The sequence below is a fragment of the Gasterosteus aculeatus genome, chromosome 7 (assembly GCF_964276395.1).
Source record: "Gasterosteus aculeatus chromosome 7, fGasAcu3.hap1.1, whole genome shotgun sequence".
NCBI classification, from domain to species: domain Eukaryota; kingdom Metazoa; phylum Chordata; class Actinopteri; order Perciformes; family Gasterosteidae; genus Gasterosteus; species Gasterosteus aculeatus.
Window position 1 is genome coordinate 26,769,290 of NC_135694.1, and position 22,836 is coordinate 26,792,125.

Below are 22,836 nucleotides of genomic sequence, written 5' to 3' on the forward strand. Positions count from 1 at the left end.
AAGCAAGTTGGAAGCTTGTATGATTTATCTCTAAGGTTGGACTAAATCATTAATTGACTAGCTATTGGCTACTTGTTGCCCTCAGACAGTTTGATTATCTCTACAATGGAAAAACGCTGTAATTCAACAAGTTAGTAGAGTTTGTAGAGAAAGACACACAGATCCAGGCATAGAACATTTTTCCTGCTGCAATATATTGTGACATTAGACAAGTCAAACCTTCCCTTTCAGCGTATTGTGCATTTGAACAAAATAAGAATGTAAATGTAGAAACTGCTGGGGGCAACTCATCTCTTATATGTACACTGCGAATATGAGTAGTTTAGGATGATGTGTGCTTGTTGAAGGCACTCCAGAGACGTGACCCACTTTTAGTTGACTGGACTGTCAAAGATGTGAAAGAATTGCATCACTTTGAATGAAATGTCTTAGGTCATGCTGGTTGATGGCTACAAGGGGCAGAAAGTCCAGGATGTCAAAAAACCCATCCAGAAGATGATGACGGAGAGGGTAAGACGTGTCAAAAATAAAGTACATTCAAATGACGTGTCAAATCTTCAACTTTAAATTCTGACTTAAGCCTGACGTCAATTGTACACCATCTTCATCAATGTTTAGTCTATATTTAGCTGGAATGATGTTGGATCTTTGCCCACAGGGCGAAGCCATGATCTACATGGAGCCGGAAAAACAGGTCATGTCGCGTTCGGCGGATGAGTGTGTGGTGGCTCTCTGTGACCAGTGGTGAGTGGCAGCTTAATGTGCATTAATGTGTAACATCAATAAATCATTAGGAGGAGATCTGAATCTTCATGGTAGTGTAATAGAACTTAGGGAATGTAAGTGAAATATACATTTTCCTTTAAGGTAAAAACCTTGCTAAAGTTGACTGGCTGGATTTATATTTTCAAGCGTTGTTCAGCAGCATACTAATGTGTCCTTCAGGTATTTGGACTACGGGGATGCAGAGTGGAAGCAGCAGGCTCATGAAGGGCTCAAACCTTTGGAGACGTAAGAAAAGGGCCTCTGCGCTCACATAACACATTTCCTTTCCATGTCATGTTTTGTGTAGTGTTGGTCGAGGCTCCAATCTCGACCATCTAGTGTGGAGTGCACACAAAATATTAAATTACCCCGTCGCCTTTTGATTATCATAGTGAAAACAAATCCACTCATGCTAAATTTTTAAAAACATACATAACTTCTTTCTGTGGCTTTTATATGCTCTGTTTTGCACTACGCTCTGCAGATTTTGTGATGAGACCAGGAGAAACTTTGAGGCAACTTTGGCCTGGCTACAGGAGCACGCCTGCTCTCGTACCTATGGGCTTGGTGAGCGTCTATGTCTTTGTGTCATGATCTCAGTAACGCATAAAACTCTTTTGCAGCAATCCCTGCTGCACATTTAGAATGTAATATTGTTTCCAGCCAAAGCCAAACGGGACTTTATTTAAGATGTGTTGATGATGTTTTTGGCCCGTAGATGGAGACAGAGGACTGATGATAAAGCAACAGTTATTTGTTCATGCAGGAATAGTTGCAGACTGGAGGCCAGCTGGCCCACAGTGAGGGCCAGTCTAGTAGTGCGGGCCAGTTTTACACTCCCACTGTAGAAATCGTCCCACACATTCTCAGATTATGAAGCATAAAGTTTCCACCACCAGCATACCAGACAGACTAGTATGTTACACACGTTTACTACAACCTGCAGATGTCTTGTTTGGCTGCAACTAAGAAGAACCAACAAATGGAGTTGATGCATTGAAAACAAAGTTAGTATTTTCATAAGGTGATCCCAGAGAAGACACGTAGAATATGTTTTTCACTAAGAGACCCACGAGAGTGTAATCCCTGTAAAAAATCCTCTTCTAGACTCTGATTTATTATTTCTTTGTAGTTAAATTGTCTGTCTGCTAGTAGAGGCGCTTTTATTTTGTATTGTGTTAAGATTTTTTTATTTAATGTTGCAGAAATCAAATGACATTCAAGATGTTTTTCTTTCCAACCATCTAAAAAAAAAAAATCTCAATCAGAACTCACTGGAAAAACTTTTTAATTGTAAGCAAAAACTGCGTGAAGAATTTCTGCTGCCTGTCAAAGTGGCTGGTTGAGTTTATTTGACAACAAAAGATTTACTTCTCAGCCTGTTTGCCAATAACACAATGAGGCCCAGGACTTATTCCATTCTGTTAGTTTTTCTTGGCACCAGAATTTAACAAACACGACAAGATGGCAATTCCTCCAAGATTTTGTCGGCTCGGAGGAGACAATTGTCTTTCTTAATAAGTTTGTGTGTCTCCTTTTGCTTTTTTCCCCTATTGTGTGTGTGTGTGTGTGTGTGTGTGTGTGTGTACACACCTCCTGGTTACCATAGGAACGCGGCTGCCTTGGGACGAGCACTGGCTGATTGAGTCACTATCAGACTCCACCATCTACATGGCTTATTACACCGTAGCACACCTCCTCCAGGGAGGTGTGCTCAATGGACAGGGAGCCTCACCGCTGGGCATCAAGTACGGACACACAACACACACTACACAAGGATTAATCCCTAACTGATTCACTCTGTCTCTTCTGCTTCCCTCGTCCTTCTTTTCTGCCCTTTTTAAACATCCATGGAGATGTCGGCCGAGGGAGAAAAGTCTCCCATCTAACCTTTTTTTTAATTCAATATTTTCAATAACAAGTGTAGCTTAGCAGACACGGTTGATCCATAAAATTAAATTAATAGTAAAAATGTCCACTCAGTGAGGAATGAGACTTTGAGTCATAGCTTGATGTTCATTTAAAATGATGAAAAAGCAAAATTTTCCATTTAATTACATCTCTTCATCCTTCCTTTAGCCCAATACTTGACCCCTCTTTTTTTTTTTTTTGTCTCTTTCTTTGTTTTTGCCCCGCAGGCCGGAGCAGATGACCAGAGACGTGTGGGACTTCATCTTCTTCAAGACGTCTCCTTTCCCGAAGACCGACATCCCCAAAGAGCGCCTGCAGAGGCTTAGGAGGGAGTTCGAGTACTGGTACCCTGTGGACGTCCGCGTGTCGGGCAAAGACCTGGTTCCCAACCACCTGTCTTACTACCTGTACAACCATGTGGCCATGTGGCCAAAAGACACGTGAGTTTGCCCGCTTGATCGACCAGTACAGAGACGAGGAAGTGAAGTATTCATAGCATGAGTTATATAACGCATGGCATCCAGATCTAAGATCCAAAGATAGTATGTTTTTGGGGAAATTATTTCATGCATTATGCAGTATTGCACTTGATTGATCATGTTGAACTTGATTACATTGATGGTGAAGGCGACACCAATGAGAACGTCCTCTCTCTCGTCCACAGTGGTAAATGGCCACGAGCAGTGCGAGCCAACGGACACCTGCTCCTCAACTCTGAGAAGGTGTGTCAAGCTTTGATGGCCATCCATACAATGTAGTATGAATCCCTTCATTTGATATTAGGATTATACTCTTGGTAATACAGGTCTGGTTCCATCTGATGTGGTAGTTTGCCTGAATTATTTTGTTATTCATTGAATAACAACATTAATATTTAGCTGTAAAGCTTTGTATTTAAATACCTCTTATATGCTGGTAATGCGGTCGAGAATTTCAATTGATGTTTGTGATTTTGATATTGATTTAAACACCAGCAGTCTGTGACTTGATGGTTTATTCAACTAAACATTGTAATAAACGTGTGCATGCTTGAATGATTCTAACTGCTGACATCTGTTTTCTATTCACCAGATGTCCAAATCAACGGGAAACTTCCTCACACTCTGCCAAGCCGTTGACAAGTTCTCAGCGGATGGTACACTCCCTTTCTTCCTTGTGTTCTGTTACTGTTCCTTTAGTCTCATCGGTCGTGTTTCATTGGAGCGCGGGAGACGAAACAAATCAGGTGTACGCTCGCAACAGATTACGAAGTGTTTTTATAGTGCACGGACCATTAGTCTTGGTTATGATATAAGCATCTATTATCCTGTTCTGAAGATAATTAGAAAACGCCCAGTCTTCATAAAATAGTTAAGCTGTTGTCATTGGGTGGCATGAGCTATTGTGAACATCAAAGCAATTTGATTGCACCCTGAACTAATGAGTTTCTGTATTAATTTATAATAAATGCAGCGCTCATTTTAAAATATGCCTTGACAGACCGGGCCAAATGCATTTGGTGTCGCTACTTGCAGCTCGCTCATGAAAACAACTTCACACTGAGCATTGTGCCGCCCATTGTCCCGACAATACTGTGAGCCATTAATGCTCTAGTCATCGGCATCATTCTGCAAAACGCAAAGAACACTTTCAACAGCGTGGAATCCAAAAGACAGGTCGTGTATGGACCATATTTATTTGTAAATTCATAGCTCACATTGTTGGCCTACTTCATTCCTCTGCACATTAAGTATCACACGCTGCAAAATATATACTGAAATTATGTTTTTAAAGACTGTGTCTGAAACTAAATGCGAGGTGGCCATTTTCCCAAGTCCCTCGCTCCAGCTTCACTGTGGCAAGTATGACTAAACTCGAGGGTCCGAAACATCATTGAAATACAGTCGGGGGAAAAAAACCACTGAGGGCAAACTGTGCTGTTAGGCAAGGACGCCAACTGCCCGGGGCCCAAACTTTCTGCTATACCAGCTCATTGTACTCTGTAGAACCAAAGCACGTAAAATATGCCCATCTTCTATACAACTAAATGAGTACTTCTACCTCAGAGGAAAACAATGTTGTATAATAAGCTTACCGGGTTAATTACCAAATAGGCGTTTTTTTTGTCCCTTTCTTTGACATAATCACTGTGGTTACAAAGTGGAGCATGGATTTAATTAGTGGAGGCGATGTCGATCCGATGAGCTGCTCTCCAGAGATACGCGAAGGACAGTCAGACGGAGATTACTTCCTTTTATAATTGGATGTATGCTTAAGTCAAGGTATAGCTGTAAGGTGGTTCATATTCAACATTATCTCTCCATTAGATTTCATCAAGTTATTGAGGCCCTGCACCTTTTGTTATTATTTCAATAGAAGTGTTCCAATCATTCGAGAATTATGATGCATTTGCGTGATCGTCATCCCAGAAAGTCAGGACCTTTTGATGGTCTACAGAGGAGCGAAGCAAAAGATAGACTCTTCATCAAATATTTAGAGGAACATGAGAGGACGACGCGGTTTTCACCGAGGAGGCTGTGAGACTTGAATCACAGGGAAAATGTATTTTAAAACAAACCCCCTATGGCTGAGGGAGGTGCGGGGGGGGGTTTGAGGCATAATTAATGATAATCCATTTGGGAGAATTTGAGTGCAGTGTTTTCCATCTCTCCACTTGTTTACTGGGTTTCTCTATCTCTGATTGTTTTCATCTGTAGCTGCTAGAGACATGGTTATACCTCAGGATTAGTTCATCTTTTCAGATTTTGTTTGTTGATTTGTACTCTTTGTTATGTTCTGAACGAGCTGAATAATAGAAGCCACCCTGATGTGGCGGTAACAAGAAAGCGCAGATAGGTGTGTTAACTCAACCAGTGGTGGATGCTGGGCATTTGAAGTTGTCTGTGTAACGTTCCGTGAAATCCTTTTGAACTTCGTTGTATTTTTGCAGAAGAGAAAATTCGTGCAATGTTTAGTGTTTGAATATGGATTTTCCAGTAAATTAGATGGACATTGACCACACAAGGTTTTTGCTTTGAAACATCTACAATTCACATCCACACATTCTTGCTATTCCAACTCACCTACGCATTTCCTCCTTCAGGTATGCGTCTGGCTCTAGCTGATGCTGGGGACACGGTGGAGGACGCCAACTTTGTGGAGACCATGGCCGACGCTGGCATCCTGCGCCTGTACACCTGGGTGGAGTGGGTGAAGGAGATGATTGCCAACCAGAACAACCTGAGGACAGGACGTGCAGACACTTTCAACGATCGGGTCTTTGCCAGGTAGCGTCTGGAATTCTCCGCATTGCTCCAAGGTCGTACGTGGATTTTGAAAGCAAAGAGGAGGGGACGTTAATTTCAAATGTGATAGATTTGTAAAGCAAAGAGCGCTTCGAGATTTATACAGTCAAATTGATGTGTCTGAAAGTAAGACGAAATGGCCATTTTAAGACACTGACAAGGAAGGTTGGAAATTTGGATTAGAATTATTAATTTGGAGAATCACCCATTATTAAGATTAACCAGGTAGAAGTAAACTAGTCCTTCGGTCTTTATGGCTCCCTTGCAGAATCCTGACCTTTTTAACTCTGTACTTTCTAGCTCTGAATAAGTAAATGTTTTACTGGCCTGTCCACCAGATTGTAAGGATTTTGTGTCCCGTCTGTCTAGTGAGATGAATGCAGGCATCTTGAAGACGGAGCAGCACTACGACAAGATGATGTACAAGGAGGCTCTGAAGAGTGGCTTTTTTGAGTTTCAGGTAAAATAAGATGTCCATTTTAAAACCTCTCTAATACATATTCAATCATCTTTACGGCTTAAAGACAAGCACGATTTTCATCTCCACTAATCGATGTATTGTGATGATAGTAATACTCCGGTAGAGAAAATGTGACTAATGTGTTTAAATTTCATCCTGGCCATGCCGTGAATCCAGTGGAATAATGGCGCTGTCTAAAAGTTACATAATTACACGTCAAAGACCTTCAAACTGTTTCATCTACGCAGGCAGCCAAAGACAAGTATCGTGAGCTTGCTATCGAGGGCATGCACAAGGACCTCGTCTTCCAGTTCATCGAGAGGCAAACGCTGTTGCTGGCCCCCATCTGCCCCCATCTTTGTGAATATACTTGGGGTCTGCTCGGCAAGGTACGAAAACATGGGTTTAATCTTCCCCTTCAAACTCCCAAGTGAAACTGAAATAGTGCGCGAGAAGCATCCATCTTCCTGTGTACACCTGAGATCAACAAGCTAAGATAGCATACTTCCTGCACTGTAGATCTGAAGTAGCACTTTTCCATATAATGACTGACTCATATGTTTAATAGCTACCAGCGCACGCACGCACACGCACGTGTTCCCTCCGTTGGCGTACATTTCCAGCAGAAGCCCGTATTCACGCTGTGGGCCTCTCATCAGTATGAGAGGGATGCAGACACTTTGCACGCTCCCGACAGCTCAGTAGAGACCGGAGAATATTTTTAACATGGGGAATTTATGAATATGAAAGAGTGCTGCTGCTGCTCTGGAGATTTATTTATTTAATTTGATTCGGTTGGTTTTTGGGCTTCTGCTGTTGCTAAGCGACAGTGTTTTCTCAAATCATGTGTTCAGCACCGCTAGCTAAAGAGCTAAGAGGCTCTTGATGGACACGGTGATACGCACACATACCCCTGGCGTTCTTACTCATAGTTAATATGGTTTGTGCCTAGTGTGTTTATTCTGTTTCCACATTAAAAAAAAATACCTCTTGTCATGCATTATCAAACTTTCCCTTGAGCTCGTCAGCCATGCTTTCGTTCACCTTTTCCCAAAAGACCACTTCTCTGATGAAGGCGTCGTGGCCCGTGGCAGGCCCGGTGGATGAGATTCTGATCCGATCTTCCCAGTACCTGATGGAGACGGCACATGACCTCCGTCTGAGACTGAAGGCATACCTGCAGCCCCCCAAAAGCAAAGTAAGAAATCGCTCCGTGTTGTTTCACAGGCTTCCCTATCACTTCCCTTTTCGTTTTATGCAATGACATTTTGTATACGGCAGGTTTAAGGTTATTTGTCTATGTGACTGAATTGTCTTGACAATCTCATTTTGTCATTTAACACTGTTTAAAGTTTAAAGAGTAATCATTTAAATGTCTGTGGTCTGTTCACTGTTGGTCTTTTTTTTTTTTTTGCTCAATAAGTCTCTAGGAAGCCGGGGAAAAGCAAAATCAGTATTGGCAAGATTTGAAACAGCCGATATCTCAGGCTTCCAGACTGCTGTTATTGATTTGCTGTAAATGCTTTGTTGCCATGGAGGAAAGATGGAAGGATAATGGCGAAGGGGGGGACCGGGAAAAACTAAAGAGGCTGTCTTTTTCTCATAACAATATTGTTTTCATGCATTTGTCAAGTAAGCAGATTTGTTCTGCCTAATGAGTCTCTCACCCTGACCTCTCCCCTCGCTCGTTTGCCTCTGATTGAGGCCGCCCACCTCCAACACGGATGCTGTCACTGTGTAGAACGTAATCAAAACCCTCAGAGTCCTGCACCTGACAATGGGAAATACAAGATGAATCCGTAACACTCCTCCTTTTTATGCCCGTTCCCCCCCCCAACAGAAAGGCGACTCAAAGCCCCCAGCCAAGCCTTCCCACTGCAACATCTACGTTGCCAAGAGCTACCCTCCCTGGCAGCACAGTGCCTTGTCGCTGCTCGGCAAGCACTACAAGGTGACAAACTAACAAGCAACGTTCATACATATGCAATTCTGTCCATTGGCTACAATGTGAAAGCACAGGGTCCATTGCGAAATATTTTTAAATGATCACTTAAGTTTATGCTATGCGGATCATCTTGCCGTGTATGTTCTACCATTTTTCTTTTGTCTTTCCAGAGCAACAACGGAGTCCTTCCAGATAACAAAGTGATCGCAACCGAGTTGGGAGCCCTGCCTGACCTGAAGAAATACATGAAGAGAGTGATGCCTTTTGTAGCCATGATCAAGGTAAAGCTGGAGGAGGCAGGTGCACTGTGAAGCAGAAAAGGCGCATATTGTCTATAGAGTCCAAAATGAACAATCAATCACTGCATTTTCAGAATTCTTTTATTAATAATACCTCTTTCACTTCATCTCACTTATTACCACCACTAAAACTTACACCTGCACTTAACATATACTTATCATACCTACACTTCTTACCTCAATTGCTGCTATTCTTGTCCCAATTACTGTTCATATTGCATATCTATTTCTTACTGTACATAACTATTTATTCACTTATTACACTTTACATATGCACATACTCTGCACTTTTTGCTATTTTGCACTTCTGGTTGGATGCTAAACTGCATTTCGTTGCCTCAGTACTCAATGACAATAAAGTTGAATCTAATCTAATGTCAATATTCTACATTTTTGCCTTTTTTTTTAGTTTTTTCTTTTTTTCTCATTGTTCACGAGTTTGTTTACCACCCAACTCACTGCTCAAGGTAGCTCATCTTTTGTTTGTTGTGGTCTAAAATCTGTCCTACTGCTTCTGTTTGATGATGCATACTTTAACCTTCCAATTCATTTTTTTCTTCTTTTTCTCTTCTACTTTGTGTGAAATAATTACAACGCTGTAGCCAATATTGTTTGAGCAACAGTGTTACCTGGAAATTCCAAAGAATGGTCCAGGATTTTTGCTCTATTGATTGAAAGAGTACAAAACAAGCTTTTCAAAGGCTTTCTCAGACCCTCATCCATGTTTGTTACAATCACAACGTTTTTAAATGTTTGATTTTATATTTTGGCTGCTTTGCCTTCAGAATGTATTGAATTCCTTTCAAATTCCAAATTCCATCACTTCTAGTTTTGATCAAATAACGGCATTTACTAAGCAGTTTTGGGCGCGACAAGTTGGTAAATATTAGAACAACGTAATATTCAATAATGTCATTATGGAAGTGTTATCATGACTCCATAATGCTGGCTTGTTTTTTTGCTTTATTTTCTCGATGTTCTTTCCCATCGCTGACGTTGTATGATTTGATTCTGACTATTTGTGTTCTGCAGGAGAACCTGGAGAAGAACGGTTCAAGAGTCTTGGATCTCGAGCTGGAGTTTGATGAGCGGGTAGTTTTGATGGAAAATCTGGTCTACTTGACCAACTCTCTCGAGGTATGTTTTGGGAACACTCCTAAAATCAGCTGGGACATTTATGGATGGCGCGAGTCTTCGCGGCCAGCTAGAAAGACTTCTGACCGGTCTGCATTTTTATGAGTGCGGAGTTAAAGATTGGAGGATATACTAAATTTGTAAACTGGCAGCCACAGGAGTCAGTTGAGACAGTCCTGAGCTCGGTTGTCAGTCAGGGAAGCCCTTAATTCTTTTGTCTGCAAAGAGGCTTAGCCTAGTCGAAAGTAAAACCTGAGTCCCCAGGATACTTGTCTCAAACCAGCACACATTTAACCACAAAAAGAAAACCGCATATAATCTGCGTCAAACTAATACCCTGAATCCATTTCCAATGTTACTGATAGCTCACAGCTGAAGAGTAAGCCTCCACGGAGAAGTGAAACTGAGGAGAAATATTCTTTATGATGTAGGACTGAAAAAGCGTGTCGTATTACTTGCCTCACAAACTGAGCTCAGCTGATTAGTTTGACACTCCCAATGTAAATTCGTGGACTCTGCATTCTTGAAAAGTTACTGTTTTAATGGTAAATGTTTTTATGCTGCATGTGTGGAGGGGAAAGTTTCAACGGGCACTTTGTTACTCTACTTCACGATACCGTTGATAACTCCGCTAATCCGGAACGTGTGAGCCACAATGCCAGATGTTGTGTTTCTGATCTCAGCTGGAGCCAGATTGACACCACCAGCGTTTGCCAGTTTGCATACCAAACACACCGCTGTGCAGATTCGCCGGCAGTGGATTGATCCCGGCTGATAATTGTTCTTTTTCACATCCTCGACAGCTGGAACAGATTGACATCTTGTTCGCATCTGAGGGTGACGACAAAGTGAAGGAGGACTGTTGCCCAGGGAAACCATTCTGTGTTTTCAGATCAGAGGTAAATGCGTTTGGCTGTGTTAGCTGCTCTTAAAGGTTTGTGTGTGTGTATTAGAGGGCCGGTGTAAAAGTCTATTTCAGCCTCCTTTTATCAGATTTTGTGACCTGCATTTTTTTTTTTTAGATGTGTTCTTCACACATATTTATAATATGTTCACGTGTTTTTGTATTGTATCTCTGTTGGTTGCTTGTTTCCCTTCTGCTAGTTTTCCTGATGAACAAAATCCGTGTTTATACGTTTGTGCATTTGCCTTGGTCCTCTTCTTTCCCTAGCCTGGAGTGTGTGTGTCCCTCGTGAACCCTCAGCCGTGCAACGGCCAGTTCTCTACAAAGGTGGACATCCGACAGGGAGACAGCGGCGATGTCATCATCCGTAGGTTAGCCAAGGTCAACAGACTCATTAAAGGTTAGTAAGACTAATGGATATTCTGCAGAAATTCATAAACTGTGGTTAGGAACCACAAATGAGTCTGTATGAACAAAAATGAAGGTTATTATGTAAATATGATGAAGGGCGTTTGATGAAAAATGTCTCTAAACCGTTGAGTCAAAGGTTAAAAGGGTGTGCACGGCTCGTTCATCTTTTAATGTAATGAATGTCATCATGTGCTCAGCTGACTACGTAACGGATGTCCAACAGCCAAATCCGGCCTAGCGCCATTGTCCCCTGTTATGCCTCCCAACCTTTTCCAGTCTCTGCCATCTGCCATCACTGCACACCGACTCGGGAAGGTAGTTAATGGTGATCCCTGAACTCCCTTACTCCCATAACTTGAACCTAAAGTTAGCCCACTTGTCTCAAAGCAGACTCTCATTGGCATTAAATATCCGTCCATATGTTCTGCAAAAAGCGACAATGGCGACAGCCGTCATCCAATTTCTGCCCGTAACCTCTTCCCTCTTTCAATCCTGCCCCCCCCCTCCCCAGCCCTCTATGCTCTGATTCTCCTTCATCACTCACCACCCCGACCACCTTTCACAATCACGCCTCCCCTGTGTCACACCTCCACCTGACTGCGCCTGCTTCTGCTTCTCCAGACCTGTCCAGAGTCAAGTTGATGAGGTACGAGGACCCTGCGCTGGGACCCCGCCGGGTGCCCGTCCTGGGACACGAGGAGCAGGGCAAAGTGCCCGTCTCCAACAAGTCTGTTTTCAGCGTCAACCTGGAGGAGAAGAAGGTCACCCTGGCCGACAACGGCCTCACCGTGGACGTCGGGGACTCCCTGGTGTACCTGGTTCTTTAGAGTTGCATGCGCTCGCTCTCGTTCTCTCACACACACACTTACACACACACACACACACACACATGTTGGCGCATTCAGCAGTGAAATATTTGGGAATAGTTTGAATGAATCAATAATTGTTGCCACAAAAAGGGTATTTTTGACTCAAAGCCATAGAACACTGACTCGAACATATATCTGTTTTTATAATTATGCTTCTGTGGATCTGACTGGTTGTTATTCACCTTATTTTACTGCTGAATGCGGCCTCAATAGGATCTCATGAGGTTGCATCTGTCATCTTACAACAGTATAATTCAAGTATATTCGGATCTGGTTTCGGTCTGCACAAAAAAGATAATTCAGGGTCAGTCCTACACCTTGCAAATTTGGGGGGTATTGATTATTTGGTGCTTAAATAAGGTTCTTTAATAGTGTGGGGGGGGGAGCAATTTTAAAAATCTCCGTTGGGATTTTGTGTCTTAGGATGACGCCAGAGTTTCTTTTCTGTTCAGTCTCAATTTAATAGCCTGTTTAAGTTTAATCTTGGTAATTTTTCTCAATGTGCCACTTTTTTCCTATTTGGTATGAAGCTCAGTAATCTGTGTAATCTTTTCTGATGGGAACAAACAAACCTACAACCATGTCCTTTTTATTTCACCGACCTTCTTCTGTTACATGGTGAGACTGCTCCTGCATCCTTCTTTTTTCATATAGATGGTAATGCGTCTGCTGTGTTGCTTTTATACATTGAAGGTGAGACTTTGATGTGACATCTTTCCTGTTTTCTGGGGTCGGATGGAGCTTGTTTCACTTGTGCTTTCAGGAGAAATAATAAAACCTATGAAATATTTAGCCTCCTTGTTTGTTTATTGCTACGCTGTTATAAATAAAACAACTGTTTCCTGCAAAAATGAGACTTGTGAATCATGAATTTGGTGAAGCTATTTGATGTTTTCTCCTGCAATGTAGATAGTGAGGATCTGTATAAACTTGCAACACGAGCAGTCATCTAAATAGAGCGATGCACACTAAGAAGATGTCAGAGGTTCTGAGAATTCGGCATAAAGGCATGAAATATTTATTGATGAATGGGGATATGCAAATGAGATGGAACAGCCAGAATATATTTCAGTTGACTTGGAAGCCAAAATATTTAGCAAATCTAAAAAGTTTATCATTGCGGGGCAAGATACTTTAACAATGACTAATTGTATTGTATAAAAAGATACTGCCCACATGTTTTATGCTAAGATTTGAAATTGTGTCTTGAAGCTAACTAGCTTAGCATGCTTAGCTTAGCATGCAGACTGGAAACGGCTCGACCGGCTCTGTCTAAAGGTCACGACATCTGCCTTTATCCCACATTCGGACCCATTGTGAATGTCACTGAACCGTCTGTGGGTTTCTAAACCCACGATGGTCGCACTTCGTGTCGTTCCACCACGTACAGCTACCGCTCTCTTCCGTAACGCACCTGTGCGTGCACACACACACACACGCAGATGCACGCACACAGTCTGACTAAATTTAAAGGTCACAGTCAAAGCAGGAAATGCAGACAATCCCCTCTAGATATGAACTGCACGTATTTCTTCATAAAACCCATCTGTCTGTTCTCAGCTCTACTTCTTGAGTCGGTCTGCTGGTAAGCGTAACCATATTCATGTCTTTATGCTTCTTTTTGAACATCACAGGTCAAATAAACTATTAGAATTGTTTGAGCATCTTTTTCACATCCATCATTTCTCATATATTTGGGTGCGACGAGTATCTCCGTTTTAGCCTAATCATGAAGAATAAGTTATCACTCATTACAAGATGTCAGCTTGTTCCGGCCTGCAGGTTGGTCCATGTTAATTGTGAGAATTTATTCACATCTGAATATTTCATGCCAGACGTTCATGTTCCTGCACCCCCAGTGTGGTGCATCTCTCTCTCTCTCTCTCTCTCTCTCTCTCTCTCTCTCTCTCTCTCTCTCTCTCTCTCTCTCTCTCTCTCTTTGCATTCGCTGCATTTGTAAAAGTCGCAGACAGAAGGCAATCTGCAAGACTTATCTCGGTCACACAGCTTCGGGCGGAGCCATTCGGCTGCTGGTTTATCTGCTCCTGCACACACCCTCTCACTGGGGAAGTGTCCCTCCTCCACCTCCTCATTCCTGCTGACTCCCTTCTCACACCAGTCCCCTCTCACCCCTCTGTGGATGCCCGTGGCTTCTACTAATGGAGCGGATGACAGTCACACAGCAGTGAGTGCTTTTTCTTGTCTCTGCCGCTACACATTGTTGACACCGCTGAAGCGCGGTGGAATTACAGCAAAGCGCTCACTTATCTTGGTCTGTTTTGTTGTTCTAGGTGCCGCTTTGTTTCCTCTTAATCTCATTACCGTTTGGTGTGTCTATGATAACCGATAATGCAAATGAAACGGGAGCCTTTCTTAAATACACTGTTGCTGCATTTTAAAATGTTAACTTAAATTATGCCTTCAGTAAAGCGTGTGTGTAATTTAAGTGTTGCTGGAGGCTTTAAGTAATTGAATGCGGGAATAAATTACGTAGTGCAAATAGTGGCATGCTAATATTAGTGGGATTATAGAGTATACCATTTTATATTTAGTACAAAACAGGCTGCTCTAGAAAAGGAATTCTGCAACAACTTCCCAAAAAGTAAACACTTCTTTCAGTGTGACAAACCACGATGATTCCTGAACCTTCTGTCTAAAGATGAATACACAATAAAACCGTTTTTTTTATTGCAGACCGAGGCTGTCAGTCACTCGAGGCTCAGTGTCAACTTTTGAAAAGGAGGAAGTGAGGGTCTCCATCACAGGAAGTGACGTCCCGGCAGCGGCAGATCCGATACTCACGCAGCCCGGCCTCGGCATCACCACGACGACCATCACCACCATCACACAGACGGGAGGAGACTGGAGCACTGGCCTGCTGAACGTCTGCGGAGACAAGACCACATGTAACGTGAACCCTCTGACAGGAGCCGTATCCTCATACACGCGTGTAAACGTATCTCACACCCTGTGCTCGTAGGTGCGCTCGGGGCTCTGGCGCCGTGCTGTTTGGACCTGAGTTTAGCTCATCAGTACGGAGAATGTCTCTGCACGCCACTGCTGCCGGGATCCACTTTCGCCATGCGAGTTGGGATCAGGGAGCGGTACAAGATACGGGTGGGTGTCAGCCCTCGAACACATCATTAGGAGGACTTAACAAAATAAGTTAAAAAAATGAGTCCACCATGAATGGAAAAACCGATTGCTACCAGTGAATAATCAATTCAAAAGTTCACTTTGAATATTTCAGTTTTATTGTTTTGACGTGTAATGTTTCTCATAGTTCTGGACGTGTTGCTGCTGCGTTGTCGTGTCCGCACGTGCGCTTCTTGCTTGTGTGCGCGTGTCCGTCCGCTGTTGTTCATCCACAGGGAAGTGTGTGTGAGGACTGGACCACAGTGTATTGCTGTTACCCTCTGGCTGTGTGTCAGATGATAAGAGAGATGAAGCGGCGGATGAAGACGCAGACCTATCAAGTGTCCACTGCCCTTGAATGCGCGTGAAGAAACTCTAGCCGGCAAACGAGGCCCGTCCTTCCACCACGCAACGGGGACGGCAGAGGCCCAACTGAGACGTGCTGTATGAATAGCACAAAGGATCAATACCACATGGTTTCCAATGTCCTTGTGAACAGTGAATCAAGCCTATCGTACAACTTTCAGAAGAAGCCTTCGAAGGAGGAACATTTATTTAACTTATTAACATTTTTACACCTTTCTATAAAATAAATAGCTGTGTGAACTGTTCACCATTTCTGAGTTGACTTTTAGAATTAAAGACAGTTGGATGGTTTATGAAAGTATCTGTTGTCTGAGTTGTACAGATGTTTTAGTGCGGTTTGTGCTGAAACCAAAACAAAGCCGGAAGCAAATATTGCTTCCGAGTTTGTTCATAATATCATCTCTATAAAGAAGCCAGCGAAAAAGATGAGTTTCAATTACAGACCTGCTCACTGATTCAGGTCTTTACAGCTTTAATTCTGTTTGTTGTTGATCGGTCACCAGAGATCTACTTCGGTCTCTCTCAGAAATGAGGGCGAGATGAAGTGAGGAAAAATAAAACTTTCCGTAACTTGATGGACAAGTTGTGAACTTGAAGGAAATGACTCAACTTCAAGGACAGTAACTACAAATCAGACTAATAAATCTTAACGTTCAGCATCACATTTAACACCAAACACGAGGAAAGCAGGAGACCCAATCAGGCATGAAAGCCCAGCGCGCTGAGCCGGTGGGTCTTTTAAGGGATCGTCATTGATTTGCGTTTGAGTTGTTTTCTCAATTTCAAGGTGTGGAATGGAAACAACTGTGCGAGTGCATTCAGAATGCAGAACCACTTGTCTGATTACCCGGCAAACAGGCCGCGGCATTAGTCTGATCACAGCCGACAGTTCAAGTAAAGTCTTATGATAATAAAGTCCATTTCCATATTTCCATATTGATATTCTCTTTTCTTTAGTTCACCTTGGGCATTCAATCATATTATGAATCCAGTCCTGTTTGCTGTGGTTCCCTGAACCCAAAAGGCCGACCGGCGCCAACAAGGCTGCAACCAGGGTTATTTCTCCACAAAGCTGATCCTCAAAGGGCAAACTTGTTAACTCTTATGGATGTGGTGCCCTACCTGGCAGCTGCTTCAAATGAAATGATGGAAGATAATGTATTTTGTCAACCCAAAAAGAAAAAAGGAGAGAAATGTGAGTTTTGAAATCGGATCATATCCTATTTGCCGTGCAATTGGTCTGCTGCGTAGTTATGTCACGTGACGGCGGCGGTAATGAGGTCAGCGCTACCTGTGTCTGCATCGGGCCCCAGCGTTTCCTGAGCAGCCCTGGTCGGATAAATCCTTCCTGCAGCTCCACGGCTCTCTGCCTACTGGGGGTTGTTAGTGAGCTGGATCTGCTTCGAGCAGAGCTGCCTTCGGGCGGCGTGGTAACGTCTCCCCCCCCCCCCTCCCGCGCAACCACCAAACCGTATTGCTTCAGCATCAATAGCGCTCCAATTGCTTTGGTAAAATGGAAATGCATTTGCTTTGCAAATCAGTTACACCTGTAGCATTTCGGACCACTTTACATCTATATTAACACATGTATTTGGAACGGCTGCTTCCAAAGCAGCAGCTTCCATTGTGAGGGACATTTAACGCTTCTCCTAAGCCCCCATAACAGGTTTTACTCTGCCTAAGCTATACATAATGCATGACTGATGGCCGGTGTCCAAAGTAAGCCCCACATTTCTACGGGTCAGGCCTGTAATTGGGGCGAACTGACCCTTTAATTCTGCGGTTTCATGAAACAAACCCAAAAGGAAAGGATTAAAACGAGGAACCCTTGTGTGTGCTCAGAATTAACCCTCCAACCTATTTAAACGTTGCACGTTTACTGTGTCGACACACACACACACACACACACACACACACACACACACACACACACACACATACACACGCACACACACACTGACAGCCTGGCCTTACGTCATCTAACGGACATAACTCCATGACCGAACCATTAGGGGGCAGTCTTGTCCCAGATCTGGACCCCCGGTGTCTGTTTGCCATTCCCACAGCTGCTGCGTCTTAAGTGCTGCTCTAAGGTCAGACTTGGGATTTCCACAGCAGTCGTAGAGGTCAAGATTTGGAGCGGCGAAGCACGTCCTGAGTCAGCAGTCAGACAGGGACCATAAAACATCTCTGCTGATGTTGTTGTTGTTTCCTGCTGTTTCAGCGCGGAGACGACCGTCCCCACAGACGCATCAGGTGTAGAGTGCAGGCTGTTATCGGCAACGGCCCCCTCGGGGAGCCGCGTGGGTGTGGAAAATGTGTGTGATGTATGCAGAATGTATCCGAAAAAGGCTTTCCCCGTGATTACAACTGCTAGAAAGCAACCAACAGTAAACAGATTGAATAGAAAACACACAGAACCAAGGGGGGGGGGGGGGGGGGGGGGGCGGCAGAGGGTGGGGGGGTATTAGATCATGCCCCCCTGAGCCGCGCACGTGACTGAATATCAACCAGCTGAAGGTGCGAGTGTTTCCCAAACTACACACTGACATTCTGATACGTCTTTTTAATGGATTATCCTCCTTTCTCTCCTCCTGGATGCATTTCCCTCTCTTTGGTCTTTTCATTCTCGCCCCCCCCCCTCCTCCTCCCTCTTTCTCCTCAATAATTTCATTTCTTCTCCACCCGCTGCCCTCTTTTTATTCATCTCCCATCCTGCCAACTCCTGCCAGTGTGTGCGTGTGAATAAAGAGAGGCGAGAGAAGAGAAGGAGGAGCAGAGGAGCGAGCTGCAGCGCTGGAGCAGTCGTGCCCCTGGTGATACTTCTATCCAGGACAACAAGCACCACCTGGGGTTTACACAACACACCCGTCCTCACGTTCCCTCCTCACATTGCGTTCTCCTTGGTTTTCTTTGGTTTAATCCGTGCCCCTGCTATGTCTCCCATTCTGTTTTTTATGTTGTCTTTCTTACACACACACACACACACACACACACACACACACACACACACACACACACACACACACACACACACACATACACTCATCATCATCATCATCCTCATCATCATCAGGGGGGGCATTCAGCTGCTGGTTTGCCTGCAGCTTCATCTGTGGAAGCCTTGGCGGCTTGTGCTCGGTGGAGTTGTCGTGTTTTGGGGTGTGTGTTTGTGTGTGATGATGGAGGCTTGGATTTGGTTCTGCTCCTCGGACCAGGCAGCCAGTCTTATGGGTTTTTCCTCCTGAAGACAGGAGCAGGATTCATTGTAGGAATGATTTGACTTGAAAAACCCGTACGCAGGCATTTTAAATTTAGAGAATGTATCCTTAAATTCCTTAAGAACAAGAAAAGGGAGGATCTTTTTTTTTATTTCCCCATGTGAAAAAAATGAAACATGGCAGTAACCAGAGCTAGAAAACACGGCAGATGGGTTTATTTTCAGCAGCATTAATTGAAATAAACAAATATGGGCAATGTTTACAATTTTGTCACGGATCATGCAGAATTATTGGGATGTATTTAAAAAAAAAAGAATGTTTGGAAACATTAAAGCAGTTGATGATTAATTTAGTAACGTGACATTGCTTATGCCAAAAGCTGCAGATTAGTATTGGTCCCGTGTTATATTTGGCATGCTACCCAGTGGTGAAGAATGGAGTTATATATTGTGACTAAGTGTTTAAACAGTTTATATATAACCAGGCAGGAACACCAAATTTGACTTCAAATTTCATTTCGGCTACGTGTCAACTTCAAAAGAGGTCCGACCAATAGTTTATTACTGCAAAAGAATGAAAAACATACTTATTGTTCAAAGAATGCAAAGATGAAAATGAACGCTCTAGAATAAAATGAAAATGAAATCAAGACGATCATTTCTCCCACAGAAGGACAGTGCCAGTTAAAGGTTTGGACACACTTTCTCACTTAATTGAATGAGGAAACCAAATGTTGACTGATACTTTATACCTCAACATTTTCCGTGGAAATATTCTCAATTCTCAAGCGAAATGTCTTTGTTGAATATTACTCATTCGTGTTTGAATGCCTTCAAAGTCAGCAAATGCAAAGTGTTCGAGACTTATTCTTGGCCTCCTACAAAGTTTCCATCAGTATTCACAGCTGTGCCGTGTTGCTGCTTTGCACACGTCTCAATGTTCCCGTAGAGGTAATTTTCTGCCATCCCTTGAAACTCCTGTAGAGACCAACATAGACACACCAATTATCACACTGCCATTGGCTTTTTGAATCGTGCTCATGTAAAAACACACATTATTGTGACAGATTGTGAAAGGAAGGGTCCTTGATTTCTTCCTGCAGGCTTAGAGCACCAATAATGCAAGAGCCATAAATGTGCAACAGAACACCTGAGGGGATAAACACCCCATTTGAAGGTGTCATGATGGCTTATTTCTCGTGACAACTTCAAAGTATATGTTTATGCCAGAAGGTCTTTCTGGCATTTCACTGTGCAATGAGGAATCTTAACAGCAGTAACGTCCCACAGAGACCCTTCTTGTTGGGACCCCTTGACCCCCCCTGGCAACGTGATCTCCAAAACCTGTTCATAAAAATGTATACGAAAATCTTGAACATACAAATTCGTGGTGATACATACGAACTGGCGGTGGTTAACCACGCCCCTTGAGTGAACAACATGGCGGACCATGTTGGATTCTTGAATGAACGTCTCTCCGCCATGTTGGATTTTTTGAGGGGGTTAGGGTTAGTATTCTATTCTTACAATTTAACATTGATTTCTCGTTAAAAATGCAATCATAACACGTTTATTTTACATCGTTAGACTTCACAAAGTGTGTTTACGGGGCGCAGGTCCCCGTTCACTATGAATAGGGTGACATCATCAGTTTCAGTCTGTATTTATTTAGTATGTATCACTACGAATTTGTATGTTCAAAATTTTCGTATACATTTTAACCAACAGGTTTTGGAGATCCGGCTGCCCCTGGGGTCACTGATCTATGTATTCTTGGCTCGCTCTGAAATCCATCCGTGGACGTGAGAGGGGAGAACCAGAAGCCCACGAGCAACGGAAAAAGGTTTTGACATGTGACGAGTCATCTATTTCCCATACGTCTTGTCTGCCTGTTGTGATGCATCGCTGCGTCACAAGCTCTGCGAGCTTTGAACGACGTAGATGACCGATGCAATGACTTGTTGAATGTCTTCATGTCATAATTTTCACTGTCCTGTTTTGGTATGGTTTAAATTTACTTCCAGTCATTATGCTGAACTGTTGTTCAAGTAATTAACGTGTTCAATGTAGTACTTGTCAATCGTCCTAATTCCATGGCACACAATACATGATTCATGGATAGAATTTGTAGGGTATTTATATGAGCTTTCAAATAATATAATCTATTCCTTTTTAAATTGTGCAGTGAATATTTTAAGGATTTCTCTGCCCCTCACTATGTTTAAAGAACCTTTGTCTATCATTAGGATGAAGTTAATTTAAAAGAAGGCTGCAGTTTTAGGAAATAACAACTGGCATGGCAACATTTTTATACTTTTGTTTTTCACGTTTGCATAGAAAACAGATCTCCAAACAACTAAAAATAAAACAAAATTATGCAATAAGGGTCTCCGCATAACAGCGCACGCTGGTGGAAACTGTCACCGCAGACGAGACCCAACACTGTCCCTGGAGACTAACTTCTCATTATCCACTCTATTTACTGCTGGCTGATTTGCCATAGGAGGCTCGATGCCATGCAGCTCTGACAGAACGATGCTTCACTCTAAGCTCTGCCGCTTGTGTCTCGTAATATCTCTGTACAACCAGTGGGGATCCGTGCAGCGCTGGCTGCTGGAAAAGGTCAAATGCGCTGCATTGACGGGGAGAAATAAAGGTTCAAAAACAACTTTCAGTCAACACATAGGGCAGGGAATTCGCTATGAAAAGTGACATCCGGAAATCCATGATAAACGCACTTAACATTTAAATCGTGTATTCTTTCAATTTCTGGCTTCACACCTGCTTACCTGTCAATCTCACACCCTTATTTACGCTATTGTTGATGATTTATGTACAATTTATTTTTGCATATGAAGCAGTCTTGCTAGAATTTAGTTCTCCATCTGATCTGGTCTTAGGCAATAAATCTTGTTTTGCACATCATCTTAGCCAACTCCTGCAGGCCGTTGTCAGCCCTGTCACATTAGCTGTACTGCATGTCGCCTATATGCCTCTCCGTACCTAATACCATGTGACCTATAAGTGTGTGTGTGTGTGTGTGTACGGCATGCGTGTACATTAGTGTGGTTGGTGTCCGCCTTACAGCTCACATGACATGAAAGGCTGTTGCAGGCCGGCATGTGTCCCAAATTGCTTGTATCTCTACGACACACATTTCCACAGTCCTGCCATTGATGCAGGTGTTGTTTCATCATGGTACATCCAAAGTGTGTGTGTGTGTTACTACATGTTAGAAGTCTGCTGTGCCTTAGTGAGTGTGGGTAAAATCTGTAGGTGTGGGTTGCGAAACCTGTTCTAATGATGCAGAGAGGAAAAGCGAGTGAGTCTGCGGACGGCTAATGCACGATCTTCTTGCCCCCCCCCTCGCTCGCATGCTGGACTTTTGGTAGCAGCTTCACACGCGGTCAAGAGACATTCCTCATCTCGACTGCAAATGTTTTTTAAGCAGAATGTGCGCTAACTACCGTGGCCAATCATCAGGGCCACTTAGCACACCAATTGGGCTGTTTTATGTGGGCGGATCGTTCCATTTATAGTCCTGTTTCCATGGCGCGGACGGTGATTGATGGCTAACGACGCATCCTACATGTCATGTCGAAATGGCACGAGATCTATCTGATGCCTCAGTGATACAACCTTGTGGTCACATTCGCATCTTTTTTGCGGCTCTTTCAAATATAGTTGGAAATGTGGAAATAAATAATAAGGCCCAACTTGTTTAATGGCACACAGTCCCACTGGAAGATGTTAGTTTGTGGCCTTGACAGTGTTGGTAAATAAACAATGTGAGGGAGGTGACCTTGGCAATTACGTTGATCTTGGATTAAAGTGTAATTATCAACCAATTTAAGTGCATTCTGAGAATGCTTGTAATGTTTAAGCTGCCCATTGAACCTTTGGTTTGTGATTGCTCCTAATCAAGTATTCCGACACAGATGAAACCTGATTAAATTGCTGGATTTCCAAAGAATTACCATCAAGCTGCAGGCTGCCTGTTCTGTGTTCCTCACAATGAGGTCCCCTTTCATTTCTCGCTGCCGGCTTGGAGGACCAATATTGTCAGTACGGATCACTTGTATTAAACGTCAAAATAGAAAGCGTGAAGGGATTAACTCTCGAAGATGTGACAA

At 43.2% G+C, this 22,836-nt stretch overlaps 2 protein-coding genes across 3 annotated transcripts in view; both read left to right on the forward strand.

Annotated features, from left to right (window-relative positions):
• The window catches only part of lars1b (leucyl-tRNA synthetase 1b), an 18,370-nt gene extending 5,600 nt beyond the window's left edge, over positions 1–12,770 (forward strand). Inside the window, exons 15-33 of one of the 2 annotated variants that reach the window (XR_013468388.1) lie at positions 433–510; positions 659–744; positions 946–1,011; positions 1,250–1,332; positions 2,375–2,513; positions 2,904–3,116; positions 3,341–3,398; positions 3,748–3,811; positions 5,759–5,942; positions 6,330–6,420; positions 6,669–6,809; positions 7,478–7,618; positions 8,261–8,371; positions 8,536–8,646; positions 9,697–9,801; positions 10,602–10,697; positions 10,970–11,102; positions 11,311–11,428; positions 11,735–12,770. Coding sequence is in view for 1 of the 2 variants with exons in the window: in XM_040181331.2 (XP_040037265.1) it covers positions 433–510; positions 659–744; positions 946–1,011; positions 1,250–1,332; positions 2,375–2,513; positions 2,904–3,116; positions 3,341–3,398; positions 3,748–3,811; positions 5,759–5,942; positions 6,330–6,420; positions 6,669–6,809; positions 7,478–7,618; positions 8,261–8,371; positions 8,536–8,646; positions 9,697–9,801; positions 10,602–10,697; positions 10,970–11,102; positions 11,735–11,940 (2,106 nt within the window). In the remaining variant the exon portion in view is untranslated. The remainder of the gene's footprint in view (positions 1–432; positions 511–658; positions 745–945; positions 1,012–1,249; positions 1,333–2,374; positions 2,514–2,903; positions 3,117–3,340; positions 3,399–3,747; positions 3,812–5,758; positions 5,943–6,329; positions 6,421–6,668; positions 6,810–7,477; positions 7,619–8,260; positions 8,372–8,535; positions 8,647–9,696; positions 9,802–10,601; positions 10,698–10,969; positions 11,103–11,310; positions 11,429–11,734) is intronic. The other variant, XM_040181331.2, reaches the window with a different exon arrangement.
• A 1,235-nt stretch (positions 12,771–14,005) lies between these two features.
• plac8l1 (PLAC8 like 1) lies at positions 14,006–16,417 on the forward strand. The gene is made up of 4 exons (XM_040182897.2): positions 14,006–14,167; positions 14,677–14,888; positions 14,963–15,099; positions 15,354–16,417. Exons 1-4 carry the CDS (start codon positions 14,142–14,144, stop codon positions 15,483–15,485), a joined length of 507 nt encoding a protein of 168 aa, XP_040038831.2. The 5' UTR covers positions 14,006–14,141; the 3' UTR covers positions 15,486–16,417.
• The last annotated feature ends 6,419 nt before the right edge of the window (positions 16,418–22,836 follow it).

Excerpts from the sequence above, each read along its gene's own strand:
- plac8l1 (XM_040182897.2), top strand. The coding sequence starts at position 14,142 with ATGGAGCGGATGACAGTCACACAGCA. Across the intron at positions 14,168-14,676 it reads CGGATGACAGTCACACAGCA|ACCGAGGCTGTCAGTCACTC; the intron begins GTGAGTGCTTTT and ends TTTTTATTGCAG. Across the intron at positions 15,100-15,353 it reads GGGAGCGGTACAAGATACGG|GGAAGTGTGTGTGAGGACTG; the intron begins GTGGGTGTCAGC and ends GTTCATCCACAG.